The following is a 23581-nucleotide window of genomic DNA, read 5'->3' as shown; positions in this document are numbered from 1 at the left end:
CAAAACCATACCAATAATTATCGAAAACACCCTTATATTGTTGAATTTCAGCAATTAATTGTTGAATTGTTGAATAGCTGGTTGGTAATTCATTTTTCCAACAACAATTTGATGAATTTCGACACCTAGTTATCAAGATTCACCAAATAATTTTCTCCATAATTCACTGCTGACATTCCACTCAATCTCCCAGCCATTGATCCCCAAAAAATCACCCGAAAAATCCCCGCAAACTCAAAGTAACCGCTGAACTCTGGAAAACCAGCGCGTGCGCTGTACCCCATGATCCAAGTGGTGGGGCCGTGGACATGCACCGGGTACTGTTGAGTATCGATTCAGTCTCACACAAACCACCCCCGACGCGCTTTTTCCCGTGACGAAGCTCAAACGTGCCTGGTTGTTTCGTTTTCCACCGGAAAATCCCCGAAACTCATGAGAATTAAAATCACCCTCAAAATCCATCCGCCCGTCACGCAATTTTCCACCAATCAAACCCGGAAGTTGAAGCCCCTGAGGTGCATCTAAATCATCGAGAGCGCAAATCAGGAAAAAATCAAGTTGTGTACGTTTTTCGAGAGTAAATAAACGACCACCCCCGTGTGTGTCGTTCTTGCGGCCACTCCGGCAGTATTGATTTACCCTTCCCCCCCAACAATTGCCACTAAAGTGTCTTATTTCCCTTTTCATACGATTTATCACCATTTTCCATTGCTCATCACCATTTTTTAACGACACATGAATTGAGGAGAACCGGCCAATTAAATTCAAAATTAATTGATCCACTTTTCCACCAAAAAAGCCGCAATCAAACGTCCAAATAAAATTTCCGGAAGTTCTGAATCGAATGAATAAATAAATTCGATTTAATTCTCCATCGAAATTCTAATTTTCGGCTTAAACACGAAACCCGTTGTCCGTGCTGTCTAAATCGAAAATAAATAAATCGTCTGCCCCAATATGCGGAGAATCCACTGCGCAAGGGGAAACTCACGCTTTTCTTGACTAAAGAGGATAAACCGTTGAATTTCAATCAGTGAACATCACTCGGAGTTCGAGTTTTATTGGATAATTAAAGGGAATTAAAATGTCGTCGATATCGGCTCAGGGTGTTGTAGAGAGGGCGAGTGCCGAGCTGACGAAGAGGATCAACGGATTGGGCCTTCGAGCCTCCAAGCATCATGGTATGGCCCTCATTCACACTCAACTCTTGAATAATAAATAGTGGAAAATGTTCTATTAGTGGAATGATTTATGTTCTGTTTCTCGTACTTTTGGTTGGACTTCTCCTGTTGTAAATATTTTTTCCATTCTTTCTTTTTCCATGCAGCGTGTTTGTGGCATTGACTCCGAGATCCCCGGTAACGTGTACAGAGAAATTCATTGGCAGCTACTGGGATCAACGAGCTATCCCCCTGTCCCTATATCGATTCATTTCAATTATTGGTTTTATGGGTTTTTCCTCTGTTTTTTTAACTAATTGTCATCGATTAGAGTGAATGCTCATCATTTACGACGCTATTTGAACTGCAACGGAATCGATAACGCCAACACTTTTTTGAGTAAATGACTTTTGAAACCTCGAGGGGTTTTTTAATATTGTGAACACGTTTTTTGGGCTTTTTGGAAGTGCTTGGTCTTGTGTGCGGCACTGGCGAACATTTTCAATTCTCATTTTCAATTTTCAGGTTTTCATTTGTAATTGGTAACTCATAGAGTAATTACTCCGGATGAAATCGGCCTCGCAATTTAAAAATTAAAATTGCAAAATTTTGAAATGAATTTTATCAAATTTTGGGGATTCCGAATTATTTCTTTTCATTAATCAGTCACGAAATCGCCGGGAACGAGTAAAATTGTGAACTGAGTATTATCAATCCCATTTTTAATTTTCGATCCTCAGGTTTTCAGTAATAATTGACAGCTAATAGTAGAGGAGTAATTACTCCGGATGAAATCGCACTTGAAATTTAAAAATTAAAATTGCAACATTTTGAAATGAATTTTATCAAATTTTAGGGATTCTAATTTGTTTCTTTTCATTAATCAGTCACGAGATCCCCGGTTATGTGTAGAATTGTAAACTGAATATTATCAATCCCATTTTCAATTTTCGATCCTCAGGTTTTCATTAATAATTGGCAGTTAATAGAGGAATAATTACTCCGGATGAAATCGCACTTGAAATTTAAAAATTAAAATTGCAAAATTTTGAAATGAATTTTATAAAGTTTTAGGGATTCCGATTTGTTTCTTTTTATTAATCAGTCACGAGATCCCCGGGAACGTGTAAAATTTTGAACAGAATTTGATCAAATTTCAGAGATTCTGATTCATTTCTATTCATCAATTAGTCTCGAGATCTCTTCCCAGAAATCCCCGTTAATGTGTGAAAAGAAATACATCGTCAGCTACTAGGATCAGCGAGCTATCCCCCTGACCCTCCATCGATTAATTTCACTTATTCGTTCTATGGGTTTTTCTTCTGTATTTTCAACTAATCGTCACCGATTAGAGCGAATACTCATCAGTTACGACGCTATTTGAACTGCAACCGAATCGATAACGCCGACACTTTTTTGAGTAAACGACTTTTGAAACCTCGAGGGGTTTTTAAATACTGTGAACACGTTTTTGAGCTTTTTGGGATTGCTTGGGCTTGTGTGCGACACTGGTGAATATTTTCGAGTTGAAGTTTATGATGGAATCAATTCTCAGGTTTTCGTTAGTAATCGGTAACTGATAGGGGGGTAAATACTCCGGATGAAATCGTACGCAAATTTTGAAAATTAAGATTACAGAATTTTGAACTGAATTTGATTAAATTTCAAAGATTTCGATTCGTTTCTTTTTATTAATCAGTTCCGAGATCTCAAAGATCTCGAAAATGAATGGAAAGGTCAAGAAATCGTCGTGCGAAATTTAGTTCTAAGTCTTTTTGATTTTATATTGAAAGAAAAAGATGAAATAAACGGTAAATTTCGCGTTTGCTCCGAAAAATTGTCAAGTAATTTATTCAGAAGTGATAAAATTCATCCGGAATTTAAGGAAAAATATCGCCTGCGAACATCAATCAATTTTCAATGTCTAGAAATTTATGTGTAACGGTGGATTTTTTTTACAAAACACTAGTGTAAATTTCCACTTCTGGGGAAATGGAAATTTCCATGACTTTTCATGTAAAAGGAACCGCAGTTTTTTCTCCCATAAGTGTAATTTTTTTACCGAACGAATCGTAAGATATCCTCCACTCAAAGCATTTTTTATTGAATTAAATTTCGCTCGTCGATTACCTTTCAGGCGATGGAATACACCGGGATTTTCTAAACGATTTTTTCTGAACTTTCATCTCCGTTTATCGTTTTTGTGAGGATTTTATTATTGATAACATTCGATACAAAATACTTGAACGCATTTTTCGACGAAAATCACAGATTTCATTACTTATATCCCGTCTACCCCAAATTTGATGCCTTTATACGTCAATTTTATGGGCGAAATTCAATGTTGATAGTTTTTCCGAATAAAATGAGATGAAACAGCAAAGACAATAATTCCGAAGAAGAAAATAAAATAAAATAGAAAAAAAATAGAAAGAATTTGGATACAGTTCAAATCTCGGAGATTTCCATCAGAAATAATATTGATCATTTTGCTGAATAAAATGAAATGAAACAAAGAAAACCCAGCAATTCAGTACTGAAGCGGTAAACAGGATTAAGTCGATTTTGACTATTGCCCAGTTTTTGACGAATATCTCGGAATCTAAAAGAGATAGAAAAATTTTTGTCACGATCTTTTTCGTAAACCTCAGTTGGCCCTACAAAAAAGGTCATGGGCAAAATGTTGCCATCTCTCTTAGATTCCGAGATATAATAAAAAATGGCCAAAAGTCAAAATCGACTTGACCCGGTTTACCGTTTTCCTACTGAATTCTAGGAAATAAAATAAAACAGGAAAATAATAGAAAGAATTCGGGTACAGTTTAAGTCTCGGACACTTCCATCAGAAATTTTCATTCGGCAATCTTCATCGTTAAATTTGTGAAATGAATTATCTGCCTCTACCTCGTTCCAACGACGCAGCAAGGGTATAATGCATGTACAGTTGCCTTGTTCGAGTGATGCATACTCTTTCTCTCGCTGGAACATTGCCAGGGTTCCTACGAAATCCCCTTTCGTTTGGATTAATCATCGGTTGCATAATTTCATTCACTCCTTAATCCACTCACAGCGATGGGAAATGTCCATCAGCATTTGTTTATTGAAATCGTCAGAGTCGTTGGAGCGCGGTTGAGTCTTGAGCACAAACCTTTGAAGATTATTTTATCGGAGCCACGGTTCTTACACAATTTGTCACTATGTGTGATTATTGTTTCTTTATACGTACAAACCACCATTCACATGTTCACACACGCTACTATCTACATTAAATATGTTGAGTTAAACTAGATCACACAGAGGAGATAATTTTTTTCAATCCAGAGTATTTTTTCCTCAATTCGAAGAACAATTGGCTTTTCACTTCAGCGAAACGACCGACAGATTTTATTCTAAGGATGACCTGTTGTGCCCCGTGATGGAAAACTATTTGATGGAATTCATTTTTGCAATAGCCTGAAAATTACTGGGGCAGGACGGACCGGCTGTTTTCAATTAGGAATGTTTTCATGTTTTTTTAGTGGAATTAGTCAATGGGATGTCATCCTGTTGGGAATTTTCTTCAGTTTGAGTGAGGGCCACGTGTAATTTTTTTAATTCAGTGGTGAAGAGGTAAAAAGGTTTAAGTATATTTTGACAAAGAGATGGCAAAATTTTTATTATGACCTTTTTTATAGCCCTGAATTCGCTGTATGAAAAAGGTTACTACGAAAATTTCATGATCTTCTTTAGATTCGGAGAGGTTTTTCGAAACGTCAGCTGAGGGCTAAGCCGACTTAAGGATATCCAAGTACTTTGGCTATTTTTTCTCCAGTGAAATGATTTTCTACTTTAGTTGTCGAACATCGGAGCTTTTATTTGAGCCCCATTTGACCTCACGTTTCCGAACATTTTACAATAGTTTTATTATTTGAACTTTGCAGGTCGCAATTTGAATCTCGATATTGCACGGTTAAAAAACATTTTAAAAATCTAACAAAATTTACAAATTACGATTTTTGAAAATTATGAGCGCTTTACGTAAATAATTTATAAACAATAAATTATCCACCATAAAAATTATGTGTTCGGAATCGCAACAAATTTATTCATATTCCGAATTCAATGTCAATTATTTATTTGCAAACAATGAATGTTTTAAAAAATAATAGTGCTGTGCAAAATGCAATTTGATTGACGCTGAATATTCATGATTTTTTCCAATTTTTTTAACGCAATTTAATTGACAAATTTGATGATTGACAATGATAGAATCTATTGTGTGGTTTGTACTACACTGTAAAAAATACTTGGACATCCTCAAACCATTTCACCTCTTGGCTACTGAATTCTGTGAATTTTAATACGATTTAAGACCAAATCGTTCATGAATTTTCTGATATATTATAGGTAGGTTTTTCCATGACCTCTAGAATTTTTTGTCACACGAATGATAAAAGTCAACAGAAAAACCTAGCACTTCTATGAAAGTTATTCATTTTCTTCCGATCCAGATTGCAAATTTCAATGTTTTCATTGAATATTTCAAGAGTACACGTGTGAAAATATTTTTTATTATTCTATTGAATTTTTATTTGAATCCCATTTTCTATTTTCAAAAATTTCTGTAGAAAAATAAAAATCCATTTAATTTTTTGCAAAATTGCATGATTTTCAACTTAGAATTCATCCAGGAAAACGCGAGATATTTCTCCTAAATTTTTTCCTTTTTCGAAATCATCAAATTGTTCTCAAATTGAAGACAATACTCTCGATCCAAGAAAACCTTCCTCCCTGCGATACGGAATTTAATGTCTGTGAATTTACGAGTCCCGCATTTCCCGCGAAATGAGATAAAAATTGAATTATTCATGAGGAAATTTGCTCTCCACGAAAAAAAATTTAATTCTCAACGAGACTCCGCAGATAAAAGCATAAGAATTTTATCGCTGGAGTGCTGGACAAATTTGCAGATAGTTCCAAGTGGTCTAACATTCACAGAAGTGAAAAATTCCACATAAAAAAAAAAGTGTAATCGCTGTATCGATTTTTCTCGCTGCAAAAGGTAAAAGGAGAGAGTTAAAAAAAAACTTTCTCCCTTTATTGTTCTTAATTTACCAACCGAGGCTTGTGTAATTGCAGGGGGTGGTAAGGCTAGCGTAATGGAACGCGTGACAAACGTGTTCTGCGGGGGCGGTGGTGGTGGTGTTGCATACACCAATCTGGGTAGCACGAATAACGCGAACATGACACCAGAGAAGCCAAGTAGAAGTGCCCCCTTGCCTGTTAATAATCCAGTTAATATTGCTAACAACAAGGGACTTTCCAACAACAGTGCTGCTGTGAGGGGAAGAATATCGAGAAATCGTGCGAAACATGTACCTCTTGCCAGTGGTGGCACTGGTGGATATCTTCCACCTACCTCCTGGGAGCAACTCATACTAGATGATCATTTTTTGAGCCGATTTTTCCTGTATTTCAATGCCACCGAGAGACGAATACTGGCACAGGTAAATATAATCGGAATTCATGCGTTGAGGGCTATTTTCGCCGAATTTATTTCATCTCGGGCGATTCTCTTTCGTTTAAATCACTCCCAATTTTTGGAATAAAACATTCGAGGGAGCATTAAAGTGCCATTTGAGCCTACATCTGCGAACATTTTGCAACGATTTTATTATCTGAACTTCAAAGATCTGAATTTAAGTCTGTTATGCTCGGGAAATATTTCGCTGGAACATTTCGCCATTAAATGAAATGGAAAGGTTTAATTTGCACATTTGTGAGATTTTTCCTTAGGTATTCACGATAAATATGTGAAAAATTGAATAAATTCATCTGCATTTCCATTTAGTGACGAAATAAAAGGACATGCTCTGCGATAATCAAGACATTAGGGAGAGATCATGAACGATATTTAAAGAATTATGAAAAATGCACATTGTGAGACACAAGGCACGCCAGTTAGGACTGTGATAAATTTATATTGTATACTTTAATCTCTCTTCATTTTTTAATTACCATGTATTTAGTGACTGAACGTTTCGGCGGCTTCAAATGTCTGCTTTGCTCATTAAAGAGTTGAAGACACTATAAAAAGAATAATATTACGAACTAAAGTTTTGAATGCTAGTCAAGTTTTAGAGGATGAACAAAAATTGAGAGACGTGTGTGTTTGTGAGAGAACATTCCAGAGTTGTTGAAATCATCGGGGGGAGATTTAGTATTTAGATCCTTACGTTGAGTGTCACCCGACAATACGTAACATCGAATTTAATTGAACATGATGAATTTTTAAAAATTCGAGGGGATTTTTTTCGTGAATAATCATAAAATATTTGCCATTAAAAATGTAATTTTGATGTTTTATCAAATGACAAGACAGAATTTCTTCTACTAGATGTTTAAATAAGATTCTGTTGAATGTAATTATTATTTTTAACCGACTATTCGGTTGAGAAGATTCTGAGGAACGAAAATGTCGTTGATGATTAATTTAATTCAGTTGAAATCGTAGAGAATTAACGGATAAATGTTAGTTCATAATTATTCTCTACCTTTTAATGTCAAAATTCTAACTGTGAATTGAAAAAAAGTTTTGTATTAAGAACAATATCCCGGATTCTTTTCCTCTAAGCAAGTTCTTTCAAATCCTTTGAAGTTGAATTTTATAGAATTTCTTCAAAGGCCATAATTTTTCCTCCCCCTCAATGATTAAAATTCTCTCCTCAGGTTTGCACTCGGTGGCGAGACGTTTTGTATGCACGCCCGCGATTCTGGTCTGGTCTAGTGCCTGTCGTAAGGTGCAGGGAGGTGAGGGCAATGCCGTCAGGATCAAGAACAAAGCTCTATGCCTCATTAGTCAGACGTGGTTTTCATTCTTTGGTATTACTTGGGGCAGCTGATGAGGACATACCCGAATTAACCCACAGTTTTCCCATGGCACAGAGGCACGTGCATTCGTTATCACTGCGCTGCTGTTCAGTTACTGATAGGGGCCTGGAAGCACTTCTGGATCATTTACAGGTAACAGATAAAACTACTTGACAAATTTGTGTACACTGCTGAGAGGAAACCGACAAAGTTCTCAAACAAGTCTTATTTGTGCCGAACAAAATTTTTTTTACAGTTGAATATCGCAGAAACTGTGTAGTACACAATTTTACAGAAAATCCACCACATTCGGAATTTATCAATCGATCACGGATTGAATTTTTAAGAACATCATAAAAACCATTTTCTAATAGGAGGGAAATGCCTCACGTGCTAGAAGCCCGGATTTCATTATTTATTATCTCCTAAACTCACTGTTAGGAGTTTAGAGTTTCGAATTTCCTGGTTTTCTATTCATTTTCCGGGAAAAATGGAACGGAATCTACAGTTCTCTTTGATTTTTCCTCGAAATTTTGAATTTTCAATGACGAAATTCCTTGAAATTTCAGTGGTAATTAAATTTGATAAAAATTTCCAAAAAGTGTACCGCAAATTTCAGACGAAAATTTTCAACAGTGCCGTGTAGTACAATAAGTTAGCATTTTTTCTAACAGCTGCGAGCTATTATAAATATTAGGGGAGGGTGGGGCAAAATGGAGCGTTTTGTGATCTTGTCTAATTACCGGTGTCTTTGTTTATAAACGAAAATATGTGAATTTGGAGAAGGTCACAAACCGTTCCATTTTGCCCCATCTTCCCTTATCTATGAAAAAGATGGGGACAATCTTAAGAAAAATGTGTTTTCTCGGGATATACCTTGACCGCACGTATGAAAAAACCGTGTAAAAATTTTCTATACGGATTGCGTGTAGAATTTCTATAGGATTTTCGTATATGATATTCGGATATTTTTTATACAAATTATTTCTACACAATTTCTACAAGTTTGATCCAATACGACCCACTGCCACACGTATAGAAACACTTCGTATGGAGTTACGACATTTCTCTGCGTTTTTCTCTGGAGCGTTTAGATATCTTTCGTATGAAAACAAAAATTTATGTAAAAATTTCTGTATAGAAATAATTCGTATAGAAATATCCGAATATCATATACCGAAATCCTATACAATTTCTGTAGGCAATCCCTATAGAAAAATTCTATACGATTTTTCAATAGTTGCGACCCTCAAATGATTCTTATTCCAGGCATTATTCGAATTGGAGCTTGCCGGATGTAACGAAATAACGGAGGCAGGTCTGTGGGCATGTTTAACACCCCGAATAGTCTCCCTATCGCTGTCAGACTGTATAAACGTAGCGGACGAGGCGGTGGGTGCAGTAGCCCAATTACTACCAAGTCTCTACGAATTCTCCCTTCAAGCCTATCACGTCACCGATGCAGCACTGGGCTACTTCAGTGCCAAACAGAGCAGTTCCCTGAGCATCCTCAGACTCCAGTCCTGCTGGGAATTGACTAATCACGGTGTCGTCAATATAGGTGAGGTCCACACTCCCCTTTAATCCTCGAGTTACAACTGTTTCGTTCGTCCAATTTTTTCTTCTCTTTGGAAGTGAAGATTGATGCGACAAATTTAGAGGGTTTTATTTAGCCCACTGTCAGCGCCTTCGTCTCATGTTCTGGGGACTGGGGACAATGGCCTGGGGCTTATTTATACGGGGAAGATAGATTAATTGATTTAGTTCCTATTATAACGTTTCAATTATTTTCCTCGTCGTTGCAGTGCATTCGCTGCCCAATTTGACGGTTCTGTCGCTGTCGGGATGCAGCAAAGTTACGGACGATGGGGTGGAATTAATTGCGGAAAATTTACCGAGACTACGGTCACTCGATTTGAGCTGGTGCTCCAGAATAACTGATTCTGCGCTGGAGAACATTGCGTGCGATCTCAATCAGTTGGAAGAACTTATACTTGATAGGTAAGTTTTTGCATTTTGTGGTTTACTTGACTGGGACATCCTTTTCTTCATTTCAATCGTGAGATGTTCACGATTCAGCATTATTTAATGTGACAATGAATAAGTTAAATCTATTGCATGTCGTCCACTCAGGCATGCATTATGAAAATCAATGATACGTAGAATTGAATGATCACATTTGAATTTTTAAAGTAACTCGATCAATACTCGTGATTGTTGAAAAATAAGGGAAGTGTTGTTAATTGATTTTCTAGAAAAATGAATAATTTTCTCGAATTTGTCAGAAAACCCATTCAATCTCATACTTTCTCGGGGTTCGTCACGCGGCACAGAGCATTCTCCGTATTTATTTTTTCAATATTTGTGGATGTCTACATAAAAAAGCCCCACTTTCTTCACGTTTTCGCATCGCAAAGTGGTGCTATGTGCCGTTAGCTGAGTTTTCGAGGAATATCTCGGAATCGAAGGGAGATAACGAAATTTTCGTAAGAACCTTTCTTGGAGAGCGAATTGAGGGCTACAAAAAAGGTCTTGACAAAAATTTTGCTATCTCCCTCAGATTTCAAGATATTCATTGAAAAATGACCAATAGTAAAAATCGGCTTGAATCGTTTTACCGCTTCACTACTGAATAGTATACTGTCTTCTATGAAAGACTCGTACTCCTCAAAAAAACAGAGTCGACACCTCAGCAACAAACAAGCGTATCAGCACAGGCAGCCCATAACACTTACGCCCCCCTGTTACTGAGGTGTTGCAATGTCTTTATTTAAAGAAATTGAGGATGCAGTGGAGAAAAAGTGAGTTATCGCTAGAGTCCATCAACTGCCATCAACCTTTATTGTGAAATTCCCGTCAAATCTAATAGTCCGTCACGTTAAACTCAAGCTTTTGGCTGGTCACGAGAACCTGACGTTGTAAAATACTGCGTTCTTCGTCTTATCTTTAATGTCTTGGCATGTACGCGCAATCTGCGTGTCACTGGGTAACGATAAATCCTTTTGGCGCAAAATTAGCACGGGTCAGATTAATTTTACGGGTCTCGTTACCTATTTTTTGGGATTCAAGTTCAGATGTTGCTGGTGCATGGGAAAGATGCAGGGAGAGACGAGGAGGAAAATCATTTAGAATATCTCGGAAAATACTAGAGGAAAAAGGAAAGAGTCAACTACAGGAAAAGCCTCGCTCCAGGATTACTTTTCCTAAACACTGAGAGAAAAAATTATTTTTTCCAAATATTCATTTACTTGAGAGATGCATTTATTTCTTTCAAAATTGTATTTCTTCAATCGAGTCTACTTGTGCACGCGGAGCGGGCGTAAAATTTCACTTTACGCCCTAGTGATGAGAAAAATATTTCTCTCAGTGTGGGAAGGGACGAAAGTAAAAATTTACTCTGCAGTGTTTGGTAAAACAATTCTTCTCTGCGACAGAAAAATTTCTAGACATCATGTAATCATTTATATTCGCTGGCGTAATTTTTTATGGAATTTTAGGATAAATTTGATTATTTCAGGGCAAATTACCGTGAAATTTATTAAGTTTTGCAGAGCAAGTGGAGAAAAAAATCACCATTAGTCTAGCATTTTTTTCCTTGATATGGAGTCAAAAGACCTCGAATATTGCTCCGGGATTAGTTGACTTGTGTAGTAATTTTTATCTCCGTGTATCTTGAGGTAGTAAATTCATTCTCATAAGTGGGGACTCTTCCTCTTTTATTATTGACTGCACAACTCTAGAAATTCACCCAAAAATGTCGCGACTGCATCTGAGATTCTCTGCCTTTTTGCCATTTGAAACTCTGCCATAAAATCAACGTGAGTGCTGACGTGGAATGCTTTCGATTTTTCTCCTCCTCCCGTCCATTTGCCCTTTCGAGACTAGAAATACTTTGGCAATCCGTCCAATACTGAAATTTAACGTTTTTCAAGGTGTGTCCATGTGACGGATATTGGAGTTGGGTACATATCGACCATGAGTTCCCTGAATGCATTGTTTCTGAGGTGGTGTTCACAATTGAGGGACTTTGGACTGCAGCATTTGTGCGGCATGAGGGCATTACTCGTTCTTTCAGTTGCAGGTGAGAATGTCAATTAGCATAGAATATCGCAGAGTTTTGTAGCGAGAATTCACTGAGATAAAAAATTATTTTTGCCAAACATTAATTTACTTGAGAGAAGTATTCATTTTGTCAAAATTGAATTTCTTCAACCGAGTCATTTTCAGGTGAGACCGATTGGCTTTCAATTTATGACAATTCATGTCGCTCTAGAGGATGATTATGCTGTACATAACCTTGAATGAACTACTTCAATAATTATTAATTTTTCCTAAATTTCTCATTTTCTAGAGGGAACAATTTTGATTAATTTTTTTATGTTGATAATTATTGAAGGAGTTCACTCAAGGTCGTAACTAATATGATCATTTTCTAGAGCAATATAATTGTTATAATTGAAGCCTAATGAGGATTGTCTGGGAATGACTCGACAGGAGAAATATGGTATTGACAAACTAAACAGATGTGTCAAGTAAATGGATATTTGACAAAAATAATTTTTTTTTCAGTGTTTTTGAGAATTATGTTAACGTGTGAGCGCACTGAGAAAAAAAAATACTTTTGCCAAGAAATCATTTTCTTGGGAGAAAAATTCATTTTTAGGAGCGTATTTCTTCACGTCAGTCATTCCCAGGTGATGAACTCCATTGACAGTTATTAACATTTAGAATTATTCGAAATTATTTTACATAAGAAAATCTCAAATTGGAAAAAATTGAAAAATAGTGTAGAGAATTTATTCAAGGTCATATGTGGCATCATTATCTCATAACTCAACATAAAATTGTAAGACTTGGAGATGAACATGGACCACCTGTGAATGACTGGCTTGAATACACTCCTAAAAAATGAATTCTCTCTAGAAAGTAATTTTTTTGCGACGTAGTAGCACAGACGAAAAAAATTCTATTAAATTTTGATTGAACACCTATTGAAGATTCTACGCTTTTGTTCTATGGAACCCCTAATATAAACTATTTTTCAGAGAAAATGAGTAGAATTTCATCTTTCTGTACATTTTCTAAAGGAATTCTTTCATATGAATTTCCCAAGTTTTTTCTACTCTAGTTTCCTTCTTTTTCATGAAAAAAATTTAAATTTGAGCCGAGGAATAATTTGAAACTAATTAATTTTTGTATTCGTGAAAACCCATTAAAATTCGAATGAATTTCTAAGCAAAAAATTCGCATATCATTTCATCGCCTCCAAACCACCACCTAAATCATTTCCAAAAAAATTTCAGGATGCCCCTTACTAACGAGCAGTGGTCTATCAAGCCTCATCCAGCTCCGTCACCTCCAAGAACTCGAATTAACAAATTGTCCAGGCACATCACGCGAACTATTCGATTACCTGCGTGAGCATCTACCACGCTGTCTGATCATTGAGTAAGAAAAAATTACCTTGAAAAATGCTCAGGAAGAATATTCAATAAATAGGAGAAAACCAATTCTAAGCCAAATGCATCGTTCGTTCAAGTTTAAGTTTTCGATAAAAAAAATGGAAGTAAATGGATAAAAAACCATGATTTCGCTGGGATAAACAGTTGTTACAAAACGGTGATTCAATTTTTTAGTAACTAGGCAATTTTTAATACACGCTGTCCCACTTTATACGATGAAACTGTTGAATATAATACCAATCGAGTTGTCTACGTCCAAGAGTTCATCGTTTGCATTTAATGATTAAAGTGTCGCTTTTTTTACTCAGTTTTACGCAACAAAAAAGAAATTGCTTTAACAATAAGGAATGAAAGAAACCCAAAAATAGGTAAAATTAGAAATAGTGGAAGAGGACAGCATTGTTAACGCTCCGTAGAGTGCACTCGTTGATATTCGCGGAGAACCCTTGGCGTAGAAACTTCATGAAACACCCCGCAACCTCTCGGCCATCGTCAAAATGGGTCGGTTGGCTTTATATTTGTGAATAGTTTTTTCCTCAAAGTTTTCTCTCACTATTATCATTATAAAATCCGGACACACAGGACTGGAGTATTTCGTCATTAAATGGAATGAAAAGTTTTAATTTGCACATTTGTGAGATGTTTCTCCCTAGGTATTCACGATAAATATATGAAAAATTGAATAAATTCATGTGAATTTCCATTTAGTGACGAAATAAAGGGACAAGTTCTGCAATAATCAAGGCATTAGGGAGAGATCATGAACGATATTTAAAGAATTATGAAAAATACACATTGTGAGACACAAGGCACGCCAGTTAGGACTGTGATAAATTTATATTGTATACTTTAATCTCTCTTCATTTTTTAATTACCATGTATTTAGTGACTGAACGTTTCGGCGGCTTCAAATGTCTGCTTTGCTCGTTCAAGAGCTGAAGACACTATAAAAAGAATAATATTACGAACTAAAGTTTTGAATGCTAGTCAAGTTCTAGAGGATGAACAAAAATTGAGAGACGTGTGTGTTTGTGAGAGAACATTCCAGAGTTGTTGAAATCATCGGGAGGAGATTTAGTATTTAGATCCTTACGTTGAGTGTCACCCGACAATACGTAACTTCGAATTTAATTGAACATGATGAATTTTTAAAAATTCGAGGGGATTTTTTTCGTGAATAATCATAAAATATTTGTCATTAAAAATGTAATTTTGATGTTTTATCAAATGACAAGAATTTCTTCATCTACTAAATGTTTAAATAAGATTCTGTTGAATGTAATTATTATTTTTAACCGACTATTCGGTTGAGAAGATTCTGAGGAACAAAAATATCGTTGATGATTAATTTAATTCGATGAAAATTGTGAAAATTCAGAGGATTTCCTCAATGACGTGAAAATTCAATGGATAAATGTTAAATAATTATTATTCGTTAGAAATACGAATGTTCGTCTGATTTGGATTGTTCTTTAGTACAAAAAACACATGCAGAGGGACAATGTATCACAGAAAATGTGAAAAGTGAAGGAAATTAATGAACAAGGAAATGAAATTGACATTTAGATAACAGTTAGTCCAGACGATACAAAATTTTTACATAACTGGATAATAACTCATGAGAAATAAAACGATATGACTAATAAAAGTTGTTGCGTATTATCCTCGTATGCTCTGTGAGCTCGACAGAGGTGTTTGTATATATTGTACAAATAATAATGCGACACATTTAATCAAAAGGCAGAAATAAAGATTACCACATCACATATTTAATAATATTTAATGAATTCACAGTGTTTTGTGATCCTATGGGTTAGATTTTTCTAGAATTAAGAGTTGAACTCAAAGTTTAACTGGCAATGGGGGAATAAAAGGAATGTTGTCCATAAAGTTCAATTAGTCGTACTTTCTTAGCTCTCTTTACCTTTCTTTTATTTTCTCACTTCCTTTGGAACATGAGTTGTGGCATTCTCATTTGTACTCCTCTTTCAGCTGTTCTCCCACCAGGAAATTAAGCCTAAACCAGCTTCATCGATAGCTGCCTGAAAAAAAGAGAAAATGAAAATTAATTAACGTTAACTTAAGAATTAATATCCAAAATTGCAAGCATTGGAAAAAATTTTCATTTTTTGCAAATAATAGACAAAATTATCTTCTTCAGCCTATATGGGACTTAAAGTTTTAAATAACTGCATTATTTGTCTGGGGAGACGTTCTTCTTTGGCCATTGGATTCAGTATATTTTTTCATATTGCATGTTATTGTAATTTATCCTCCGGATCAATTATATCGTAGGGGTCATAATTTTTCAATATTAGACCCGAAGAATAATTTTTTATTTACCCTGCAGCCCCATTTGAATTAACATTGATTTAACCTTGGGATTAAATTTTATTTTTTGTTCCTGAGATAAATTTGAGATACTCTCCCGGGTAAAATAATCCATCGAACATCCAAATTTACATTTTTTCTTATCTGACGTTTTCGTTACCCGGAGCTGGTGCAACCGGGCCTAAGTCTCTTAGTTTGTCTTATTTTTTTCATCATTTTTATGTTCATAATATATTGTTTAAACCTACCCCTAACGTATAAGGTGAAACGGTTTTATTTTCTGGAGCCTCTGGATTTTCCCCAGCGACTGTTGGGGCTGAAGGCAGAGTCTCGACGAATTCCTCTTTGACAACTCGGAATCTGATTATCTCGTCTTGTAAAAAGAAAGAAGAAATTGATTGTAATGCCTGAAGTAACTCAAGGGTTATGCAATTGCATTGTCAAGGATTAACTTACTTGCATCCATGAAAAGATCATGCCTTTCACCATCTCCAGTGTCATATTCCCAAACCCAAGCCTGCTCGGTCTGGTCGAACCTCGAGGGATACTGCAATTTGTGGGGAGGGATTATGATGTCTTCGAAAAATCCTAGGGTAACTGTGGACATTGAAAAAAAAATCATAAGATTCTCTTCGCATGAAATTTTGAGGGATAAAAGAGAAAAATGGAGAATCCTACCATGCACACCATCTGGACTGCAACTTCTTATTTTTCCAATGAGTATTTCCTCCATGAAAGGTCGAAAAACGATGAACCTGAACGAGACTTTAGTGTGTGATGAGCCATCTCCAGGGAAGATGAATGATTCTTCAATTTTTAGAATATCGTGAAGTGCTATACATAATCCTACATTCAAATACACCTGGAACAGAAGAGAAAATTATAGAAATTAATCAATACACTGAGGGAGAGGAGCTATTTAATGCAACATTTTCTGTGCCAATCAAAAAATCGCAAGTTAAAAATTACTAAAAAAAATAAAATATAGTGCTGATTAGAAATCTCGTTTCTGATAATTAGGAAGAATTAGTTGCAGTAACATTGACGAAACGAAATAAACAATTTTTTTCTTAAACAAGGGCTCTTACGAGATTTCGTTTTTAGTTTATAGTTTATCTACTGGGAGACTTCACAAATAAAAATAAAAATGGAGGGCTATGTGAAAAAATATACTGAATCCAATGGCCAAGGAAAATATCGGAGTAACCAGGCAGATAATGCAGATATTTGAGTCCCATGTAACCACATGTTAACATGTTATGTCTATTTTATTTCTAAATAATCATCTCGGGTTAGTGAATTAAAGTTTTTAAGAATATGGGGAAGATAACTCCCCACTCTGTCTATACGTTGAATAAAAAATGAAAAAAATTTTGAGTCTTGTGTGTTTTTGGATAACCATTTCTGCGGAAACTTCTGTATTTTTTTAGACTGATAGGGGAACATCTGAAACCAACATTTCTGATAATTAAAACGAATTAGTTGCAGTAACATTGACGAATAACGAAGTGAACAATTTTTTCTTATACACCGGCTCTTATGACATTTGTTTTCAAATTGATTGTTTATCTACTGGGAGACTCCACAAATAAAAAATTCAATAGAGGGCGATGTGAAAAAATATGCTGAATCCAATGGTCAAGAAAAATATCGGGGCAATTAGATAAATAATGCAGATATTTAAGATTGTGAGTCCCATGTAACCACATGCCAACGCTTGCATTCGATGCATATTGTCTATTTTATTTTTAAATAATCAACTCGGGTTAGTGAATTAAAGTTTTTATGAACATGGGGAAGATAACTCTGTCTATCAGTAGAATAAAAAATCAAAAATTTTTTGAGTCTTGTAATTTTGGATAATCAAAATTTTCCTTAACCTCGCTCATTCGCAATTTTACCAGAAGACATAATGATTACTTTACCTTGTTCGCAAGTTTTCGATTCAATTCATCAGCAATAGCATCGTTGAATTTTCTCTTGAACTTCCATGGTGGAATTTTAACAACATCTTTCAACTCTGTTAAAACAAACATTTTGTTTTGATCGTGAGGTTCATGTGGGGTGTGTGGTTCACGTTCAAAATACGAACAGCAACAAGCCAAATATAACCTCAATCACTGATTTCGCACCGATTCGCTCCCATGTAAACGAGTCATGACAACTTTTTTCTTTTTGTATTTCTATTGAGGTTAGGGGATTTCAATAATAACAAAAACACGTGTCAAGAGCTTTCAGTGATAAAAAAACAGTTTTTTAAATCAATTTACTATGGATTCTGATGGGGAAATGCAGACTGAGGAGCAGAGTGAAGAAAAAGTCGTCAGTTTCCACGAGTTGGGGCTTGATGACAGAATTTTAAAGGTAAACGTCGTTGATACTCAATCATCAGGTGATCAACTCAATTCTTTCTTTCATTCTGACACAAGAAATAATTTTCAACTATTTTTACTTCATTTTGTTGAAGTCGTAGAAGAATATTCATCTGCAAGCATTAGAATTTCAAATTTAATTGCCGAATTTCATCATTTTTCGATTCGTGAAATTAATGATGAGGTTAATCTATTATGCCCTAAATTAATAACAAAAATTGATGTTCATATTCATTTCTATCTTGTCATAAGATTTCACAAATTCAGTAGCAAAGCGATAAAACACTTGAAGTCGAATTATCGGCTCTTAGCTGAGTTTTTGAGGAGTATCTTCGAATCTAAGGGAGATAAAAAAATTTTCATAATAAACTTTTTGTAGCTCATAATTCGCTCTTCAAAAAAGGTTATAACAAAAATTTTGCTATTTGCCTTAGATCCCGAGATATTCGTTGAAAACTGACCAATACTCCCCTACAATTTTTCAAAAATTACGAGCATTTTTTATAAATAATTCATAAACTATCAATTTTTCTCCATAAAAATCATTTGTTCAGAGTCGTAACAAATTCACTCATATTCAGAATCTCACCGGAAATGGGACAATTACAATTATTTATTTATAAACAACGAATGTTCAAAAGAACAAGAATTCCGCACAAAATATAATTTGAATGAAGCTAAATATTCATCATCTTTTTCCAAATTTTCTCGCGTAATTTAATTGCCAAATTTCAGTAGCGAAGTGGTAAAACGGTTTAAGTCAATTTTGACTATTGTCCAGTTTTCAATGAATATCTCGGAATTTAAGGGAGATAGCAAAATTTTTCTCATAACCTTTTTTGTAGAGCCGATTGAGACCTGCAACAAATATAATGATGAAAATTTCGCTATCTCCCTTAGAGTCCGAAATATTCCTCAAAAACTGGGAGATAAGTCAACTTAAACCGTTTCCCCACTTCGCTACTGATTTGTTCTCTCCCAAACTGTGAAAGAAACTTGAAAGTCCCTAAATACCCCGACATAACCAGTATGCAGTGACGTTATTATCTAGAACTCACCCTCAAAATGAGAAATATTCAATTATTTACAGGCAGTAGCAAAGCTAGGATGGCTAGAGCCAACTCCCATCCAAGAGAAAACAATTCCCCTTCTCCTCGAAGGAAAGGACGTTCTAATCCGCGCGAGGACAGGCTCGGGGAAGACAGCAGCCTTCACAATACCCCTCATCCAAAAAATTCTCTCAAACAAGTCCCTCCAAACGAGACAAGAAACGAAGGCGCTGATCCTAGCTCCCAGCAAAGAGCTCTGCAAGCAGATCCACCAGGTGCTCAGAGACCTGACGATAAAATGCTCCCGCGAGGTGATGAGCGTGGACATCAGTGGTCAAATGGATCTCTCCATTCACCGGTCAATCCTAGCTGAGAACCCGGACATAGTCGTGGGCACCCCTGGGAGGGCTCTCAAGCACCTCAAGGCTGGCCACATGAACTTGAAGGAGAGTCTTGAAACATTGATTATCGACGAGGCAGATCTGATCTTCTCCTTCGGCTACGAGAGCGAAGTTAAGAAGGTCCTGGGGCACCTTCCAACTGTCTATCAGGCTGCCCTGGCATCAGCAACTCTCTCGGACGATGTTCTCTCCCTGAAGAAACTTGTTCTCCACAATCCAGCGACATTGAAGCTGCAGGAGGCACCACTGGCGCCGCCATCACAACTCGCCCATTACAGTCTTGCTGCTGAGGAGAACGACAAAGCAGCCATTCTCTACTCGCTACTGAAACTTCACCTGATCAGGGGCAAGACCATCATCTTCGTTAATACCGTGGATAGGTGCTACAAGTTGAAGCTGTTTCTAGAGCAGTTTGGCATTCCAACTTGTGTCTTGAACTCTGAGCTGCCTGCCACGTCCAGGTGCAGAGCTGTCACACAATTCAACTCGGGAACTTATGATATCATCATCGCTTCTGATGAGAAAGCCCTCGAGGAGCCGCACCTCGCGAAGGAGAAGAAGGGGAAGAGGCGGAAGGACAAGGAGAGTGGGGTCGCCAGGGGCATTGACTTCCAGTTCGTGTCGAATGTCGTTAACTTTGATTTTCCACTCGATGTCAACTCGTATGTGCACAGGGTTGGGAGAACTGCCAGGGGGAAGAGCCAGGGGACTGCTCTCAGCTTTGTCGCCATCAGGGAGAGGGAGATGATGGAGAAGGTCGAGGAGACGCTCAAGGGGAGCTATGGGAAGAAAAGCCTGTTTAAGACTTATCAGTTCAAGCTGGAGGAGGTCGAGGGATTCAGGTAATTTTTATTTGGAGATTTTTAATGATTGCAAATTCTTTAAAGTATATCCCTAGAAAACACGTTGTTCTTGAGATTTTCCTTATTTTTTTCATCGATAATGTTTATAATTTTCCCAAGCTATTGAAAGGAAATCTAACTAGCTGTACTGCACACTTTAAGAGATAATAAATAATTAAATGCGGGGTTCTAAGTAACTCTTTGGTGCTATTGTCTTGGAATATACGTTGATTGATGTGATTTTGTAATTGATGTGGAAGAGAAAAAAATTTGAAGATAGTCGTTGATAATCAACGCCATTCAGACTATGTTTTGCGAAGAATTATTGCAACATTGAGTGCTTATTGATCGATAATGGCTTGAATATTTGAAAATCTTATTGAATAAGATTTTTATATTTCAGCAAAATTGTACCAATTCTGGGAAAAACTTTAGAGCCAAATTTCCTCTTGCGGAATACATCGGTTATACCCTAATTATGGTCTATAAAGCGAAAAAATGAATAAAAAACCTTTCAATTGGTTTTTATGAATATTCAAAAAGTAGTAATATTTGCCAATTTTTCAAAGTAATTCCTAAAGGTTGAAAATGAAGAATCAAATTGAGGCCTTCAAAGTTTTAATAACAGATCTTTGCAAAATGGTTAATAAATAAATTTAAATGTTCTTAAAAAGCTGATTATTATGTTTTAATGGTACACTCCTCCAGTTTTTTATAAATATCTTTAAATCTACAGGAGATGAAAAAAAAATCATAATTATCTTTCTTGTCCTCAACAAACTTCCATTATCTCCTCTAGATTCAGAGATATTCATCAAAAGTTCAATTGAAGTTGAATAATCCAATTCCAATACTCCAAATGTCGAATAATTTCACTCATGAATTATCAATTTTCAATTTTGTTTTCTGAATAGATATCGAGCCAAAGACGCCTGGAAGGCAGTCACAAGAATAGCAGTGAGAGAAGCCAGATTGAAAGAAATAAAACAAGAGCTCCTGAACTGTGACAAATTGAAAAGTTACTTCGACGACAATCCCAGAGACTTGCAGACACTGAGACAAGACAAAGCTCTTCACACTGTTAAAATACAGCCCCACTTGAAGGATGTCCCAGAGTACATAGTTCCAGAGTCGCTGAAGAGGCTCATAGGTTTTGGAAAGAGAAAACGCAAGTTCAATAGGGATGCACCTGCCTCTGGAGCTACACCTGCTAAATCCAAGCATCTGGCTAGAGCCTCAAACCCTCTGGTCAGCCTCACAATTCAGAACAAGACGAGAAAATGAGATAAATCAGTTACCTTATCAATTTTTTAATTAATAAAATGTTTAAAATAGATTTAAGACGAAATGAATCCGTTTTTTCTTTCTTCGTTATAAAATTAAGCTGAAAAACATATTTTTCATTGGAGTAACTCTCTTCTGGAGATGTTCTATGTTTTCACAATTTTCTTGGGCTTGAATTTGTTCCTAATGCAGTCGTTGAAGCCTTCTCTGTTCCTCGCTAGTTCAATCGCGTAGAACTGAATCCTGGTGACTAGGATACTGTTCTTCTCGGAGTATTCGTCAGTGCAGTCGACTCTCAAGAGTGTTCCCATACTGTAATCCTCGACGAGGTCTTTGAATTGCTCGCAGAATGGCCTCCACTTGTTCTTGCCCTCTGGAGATTTCATCTCGTCTTCGTTGATCACGTCTACTTTCAGATCTGGGAATATTTCTCGGAAGGTTTTGTAGATTGCGTCGTCGTGGGGGGTCAGTCGGAGGATTTTTGGGTCCAGGGAGCAGAGAATCTGGAAAGATTTTAATTTATTAGAGTGTCATATAAGAAATATATTATATGACATATAAAGACATTATTAATAGATATTATCATATTTATTTGACTTTGCTTATTTGTTAATTAGCAAAGTTTGAGCTTTTTTCATCAATGTTTGACATAAAGGGAAAAAATTGTACTTTCCAGGGGAAAAAGGAAAGAGTAAAAAGTTGTGCCATTTCATCAGAAATTAAATAGGTCTTTTACATTGAAACTAATGATGAAGCAGAATAGACACTACTTTACTTTCAATGTTCATAACTCAGAGACAAATTGATTAATTGAGTTCGGTCTAGGCTCATTACAAAGGGAGAAGATTATACTTTCCGAAGAAAAAGAATTTTGTCATTCCATCAGTAATTCATGGAGTTATTAAGATTCGAATTGATCAATTAGATTTATCAATTGACTTCCATGAAAAAAAATTAGCCGCTTTCATTAATATTTGAATGAGTCATTCACATTTTAAGAAGAGTTCTTCTATTCCAAATGGCTTTATCCCTGAACACTGTTAGGGGCCAGTGCCAAATTTTTTAAGAAGAGTTGAAGTTTCTCCAGTTGCCCCTAATGAACTTGTTAATTGAAAAAATGGAAATTTATTTTCCAACTCACGTTAAAGTAAATCTCTGCGTGTTCGAAGGCTTTCATCGCCCACAGGGCTTCCACAGAGGCCTGAAATACATTAATTTACGATGTTTAAGAAATTTAATTGTTCCTAATTAGTTTGGAGAATTCATTGATGATTGATTGTGACATACGTCATTTTCGAACTCCTCTGCAGGTCTCGATAGAACGCTGGTACCTGCGATCAACTGGTCAGCGGTCTGAGAACAACGATGAGAAATTAATTGAGCAGTGATTAGCATTATTAATTAATTGATAATAATGAGGATATTTTTTGGAAATAACTAAAAGTGTCAATAAATTAGCTGAAGTGAGAAAAAATTAAAGAAACATTTAAAAAATCTATAAATCATTCAAATTAGAGCATAACATCCTCTGTATAGTTGGGAATAACCAAAAAATGTCCACAAATGAAAATAAAAATCCTCATGTCTCAAAGTTCCGTAAAAATTTTAACAATTAATCTACATACCACATTTCTAATGTTGGCCATCACTGATTATCACCACAATAACTTGAATATTCACTTATAAAAATGAGTTTTGATTTTTGTTTAGACACACACGTGAACTTACGGGAAAGTCCTAATTGTTTTTACCATCGGAGCAAAAAATCTAGGGAAAATTTAGTGAAAATATAGTGATGTTGACTGAGAAAAGGGGGAGCAGAGGGACTGTT

The 23581-nt window shown here is 36.0% G+C and overlaps 4 protein-coding genes across 5 annotated transcripts; 2 read left to right on the top strand and 2 right to left on the bottom strand.

Moving 5' to 3' along the window:
• Nucleotides 1-356: 356 nt before the first annotated feature.
• Nucleotides 357-15367, top strand: LOC107040803 (F-box/LRR-repeat protein 16). Its single transcript, XM_015261054.1, has 7 exons — nucleotides 357-1181; nucleotides 6279-6646; nucleotides 7869-8162; nucleotides 9279-9570; nucleotides 9815-10010; nucleotides 11942-12090; nucleotides 13313-15367. The coding sequence occupies exons 1-7, from the start codon at nucleotides 1085-1087 to the stop codon at nucleotides 13459-13461; spliced, it is 1545 nt and encodes a 514-aa protein (XP_015116540.1). The 5' UTR covers nucleotides 357-1084; the 3' UTR covers nucleotides 13462-15367.
• LOC107040804 (DNA-directed RNA polymerase III subunit RPC8) lies at nucleotides 14255-17909 on the bottom strand. Of its 2 annotated transcripts, XR_003783099.1 has the most exons (6): nucleotides 17728-17909; nucleotides 16481-16664; nucleotides 16259-16399; nucleotides 16051-16175; nucleotides 15396-15513; nucleotides 14255-14415 (listed from the first exon to the last, which is right to left on the bottom strand). XR_003783099.1 is itself a non-coding variant. In XM_029126286.1 (5 exons), exons 1-5 carry the CDS (start codon nucleotides 17836-17838, stop codon nucleotides 15460-15462), a joined length of 615 nt encoding a protein of 204 aa, XP_028982119.1. In that variant the 5' UTR covers nucleotides 17839-17909; the 3' UTR covers nucleotides 15171-15459. The 2 variants fall into 2 exon arrangements, 1 of the variants encoding a protein (XP_028982119.1); XM_029126286.1 differs by lacking the exon at nucleotides 14255-14415 and having other exon boundaries at nucleotides 15171-15513.
• Nucleotides 17910-17951: 42 nt separating this feature from the next.
• LOC107040802 (probable ATP-dependent RNA helicase DDX56) lies at nucleotides 17952-21805 on the top strand. Its single transcript, XM_015261053.2, has 3 exons — nucleotides 17952-18166; nucleotides 19265-20466; nucleotides 21381-21805. The coding sequence occupies exons 1-3, from the start codon at nucleotides 18074-18076 to the stop codon at nucleotides 21748-21750; spliced, it is 1665 nt and encodes a 554-aa protein (XP_015116539.1). The 5' UTR covers nucleotides 17952-18073; the 3' UTR covers nucleotides 21751-21805.
• On the bottom strand, nucleotides 21757-23482 carry LOC107040805 (protein PBDC1). The gene is made up of 4 exons (XM_015261057.1): nucleotides 23376-23482; nucleotides 23038-23103; nucleotides 22892-22951; nucleotides 21757-22253 (listed from the first exon to the last, which is right to left on the bottom strand). Exons 1-4 carry the CDS (start codon nucleotides 23394-23396, stop codon nucleotides 21897-21899), a joined length of 504 nt encoding a protein of 167 aa, XP_015116543.1. The 5' UTR covers nucleotides 23397-23482; the 3' UTR covers nucleotides 21757-21896.
• Nucleotides 23483-23581: the final 99 nt, after the last annotated feature.

The sequence above is a fragment of the Diachasma alloeum genome, unplaced genomic scaffold (genome assembly GCF_001412515.2).
Source record: "Diachasma alloeum isolate Michigan unplaced genomic scaffold, Dall2.0 Dall_scaffold_00343, whole genome shotgun sequence".
Lineage (NCBI taxonomy): Eukaryota > Metazoa > Arthropoda > Insecta > Hymenoptera > Braconidae > Diachasma > Diachasma alloeum.
The sequence above is the reverse complement of the archived record's forward strand: the minus strand, read 5'-3'. Positions and strand labels throughout refer to the sequence as shown.

Coding starts and splice junctions, on each gene's coding strand:
- LOC107040802 (XM_015261053.2), top strand. CDS start 18,074: ATGGATTCTGATGGGGAAATGCAGACTGAGGAGCAGAGTGAAGAAAAA. Junction 18,167..19,264: donor TTGATGACAGAATTTTAAAG/GTAAACGTCGTT, acceptor AATTATTTACAG/GCAGTAGCAAAGCTAGGATG. Junction 20,467..21,380: donor GAGGAGGTCGAGGGATTCAG/GTAATTTTTATT, acceptor TTTTCTGAATAG/ATATCGAGCCAAAGACGCCT.
- LOC107040805 (XM_015261057.1), bottom strand. CDS start 23,396: ATGGCCAACATTAGAAATGTG. Junction 23,104..23,375: donor TGGCCAACATTAGAAATGTG/GTATGTAGATTA, acceptor CGTTGTTCTCAG/ACCGCTGACCAGTTGATCGC. Junction 22,254..22,891: donor ACGCAGAGATTTACTTTAAC/GTGAGTTGGAAA, acceptor AAATCTTTCCAG/ATTCTCTGCTCCCTGGACCC.
- LOC107040804 (XM_029126286.1), bottom strand. CDS start 17,838: ATGTTTGTTTTAACAGAGTTGAAAGATGTTGTTAAAATTCCACCATGG. Junction 16,400..16,480: donor CAGTCCAGATGGTGTGCATG/GTAGGATTCTCC, acceptor CAATGTCCACAG/TTACCCTAGGATTTTTCGAA. Junction 15,514..16,050: donor TTTCACCTTATACGTTAGGG/GTAGGTTTAAAC, acceptor TCTTTTTTTCAG/GCAGCTATCGATGAAGCTGG.
- LOC107040803 (XM_015261054.1), top strand. CDS start 1,085: ATGTCGTCGATATCGGCTCAGGGTGTTGTAGAGAGGGCGAGTGCCGAG. Junction 6,647..7,868: donor AGAGACGAATACTGGCACAG/GTAAATATAATC, acceptor TTCTCTCCTCAG/GTTTGCACTCGGTGGCGAGA. Junction 8,163..9,278: donor CACTTCTGGATCATTTACAG/GTAACAGATAAA, acceptor TTCTTATTCCAG/GCATTATTCGAATTGGAGCT.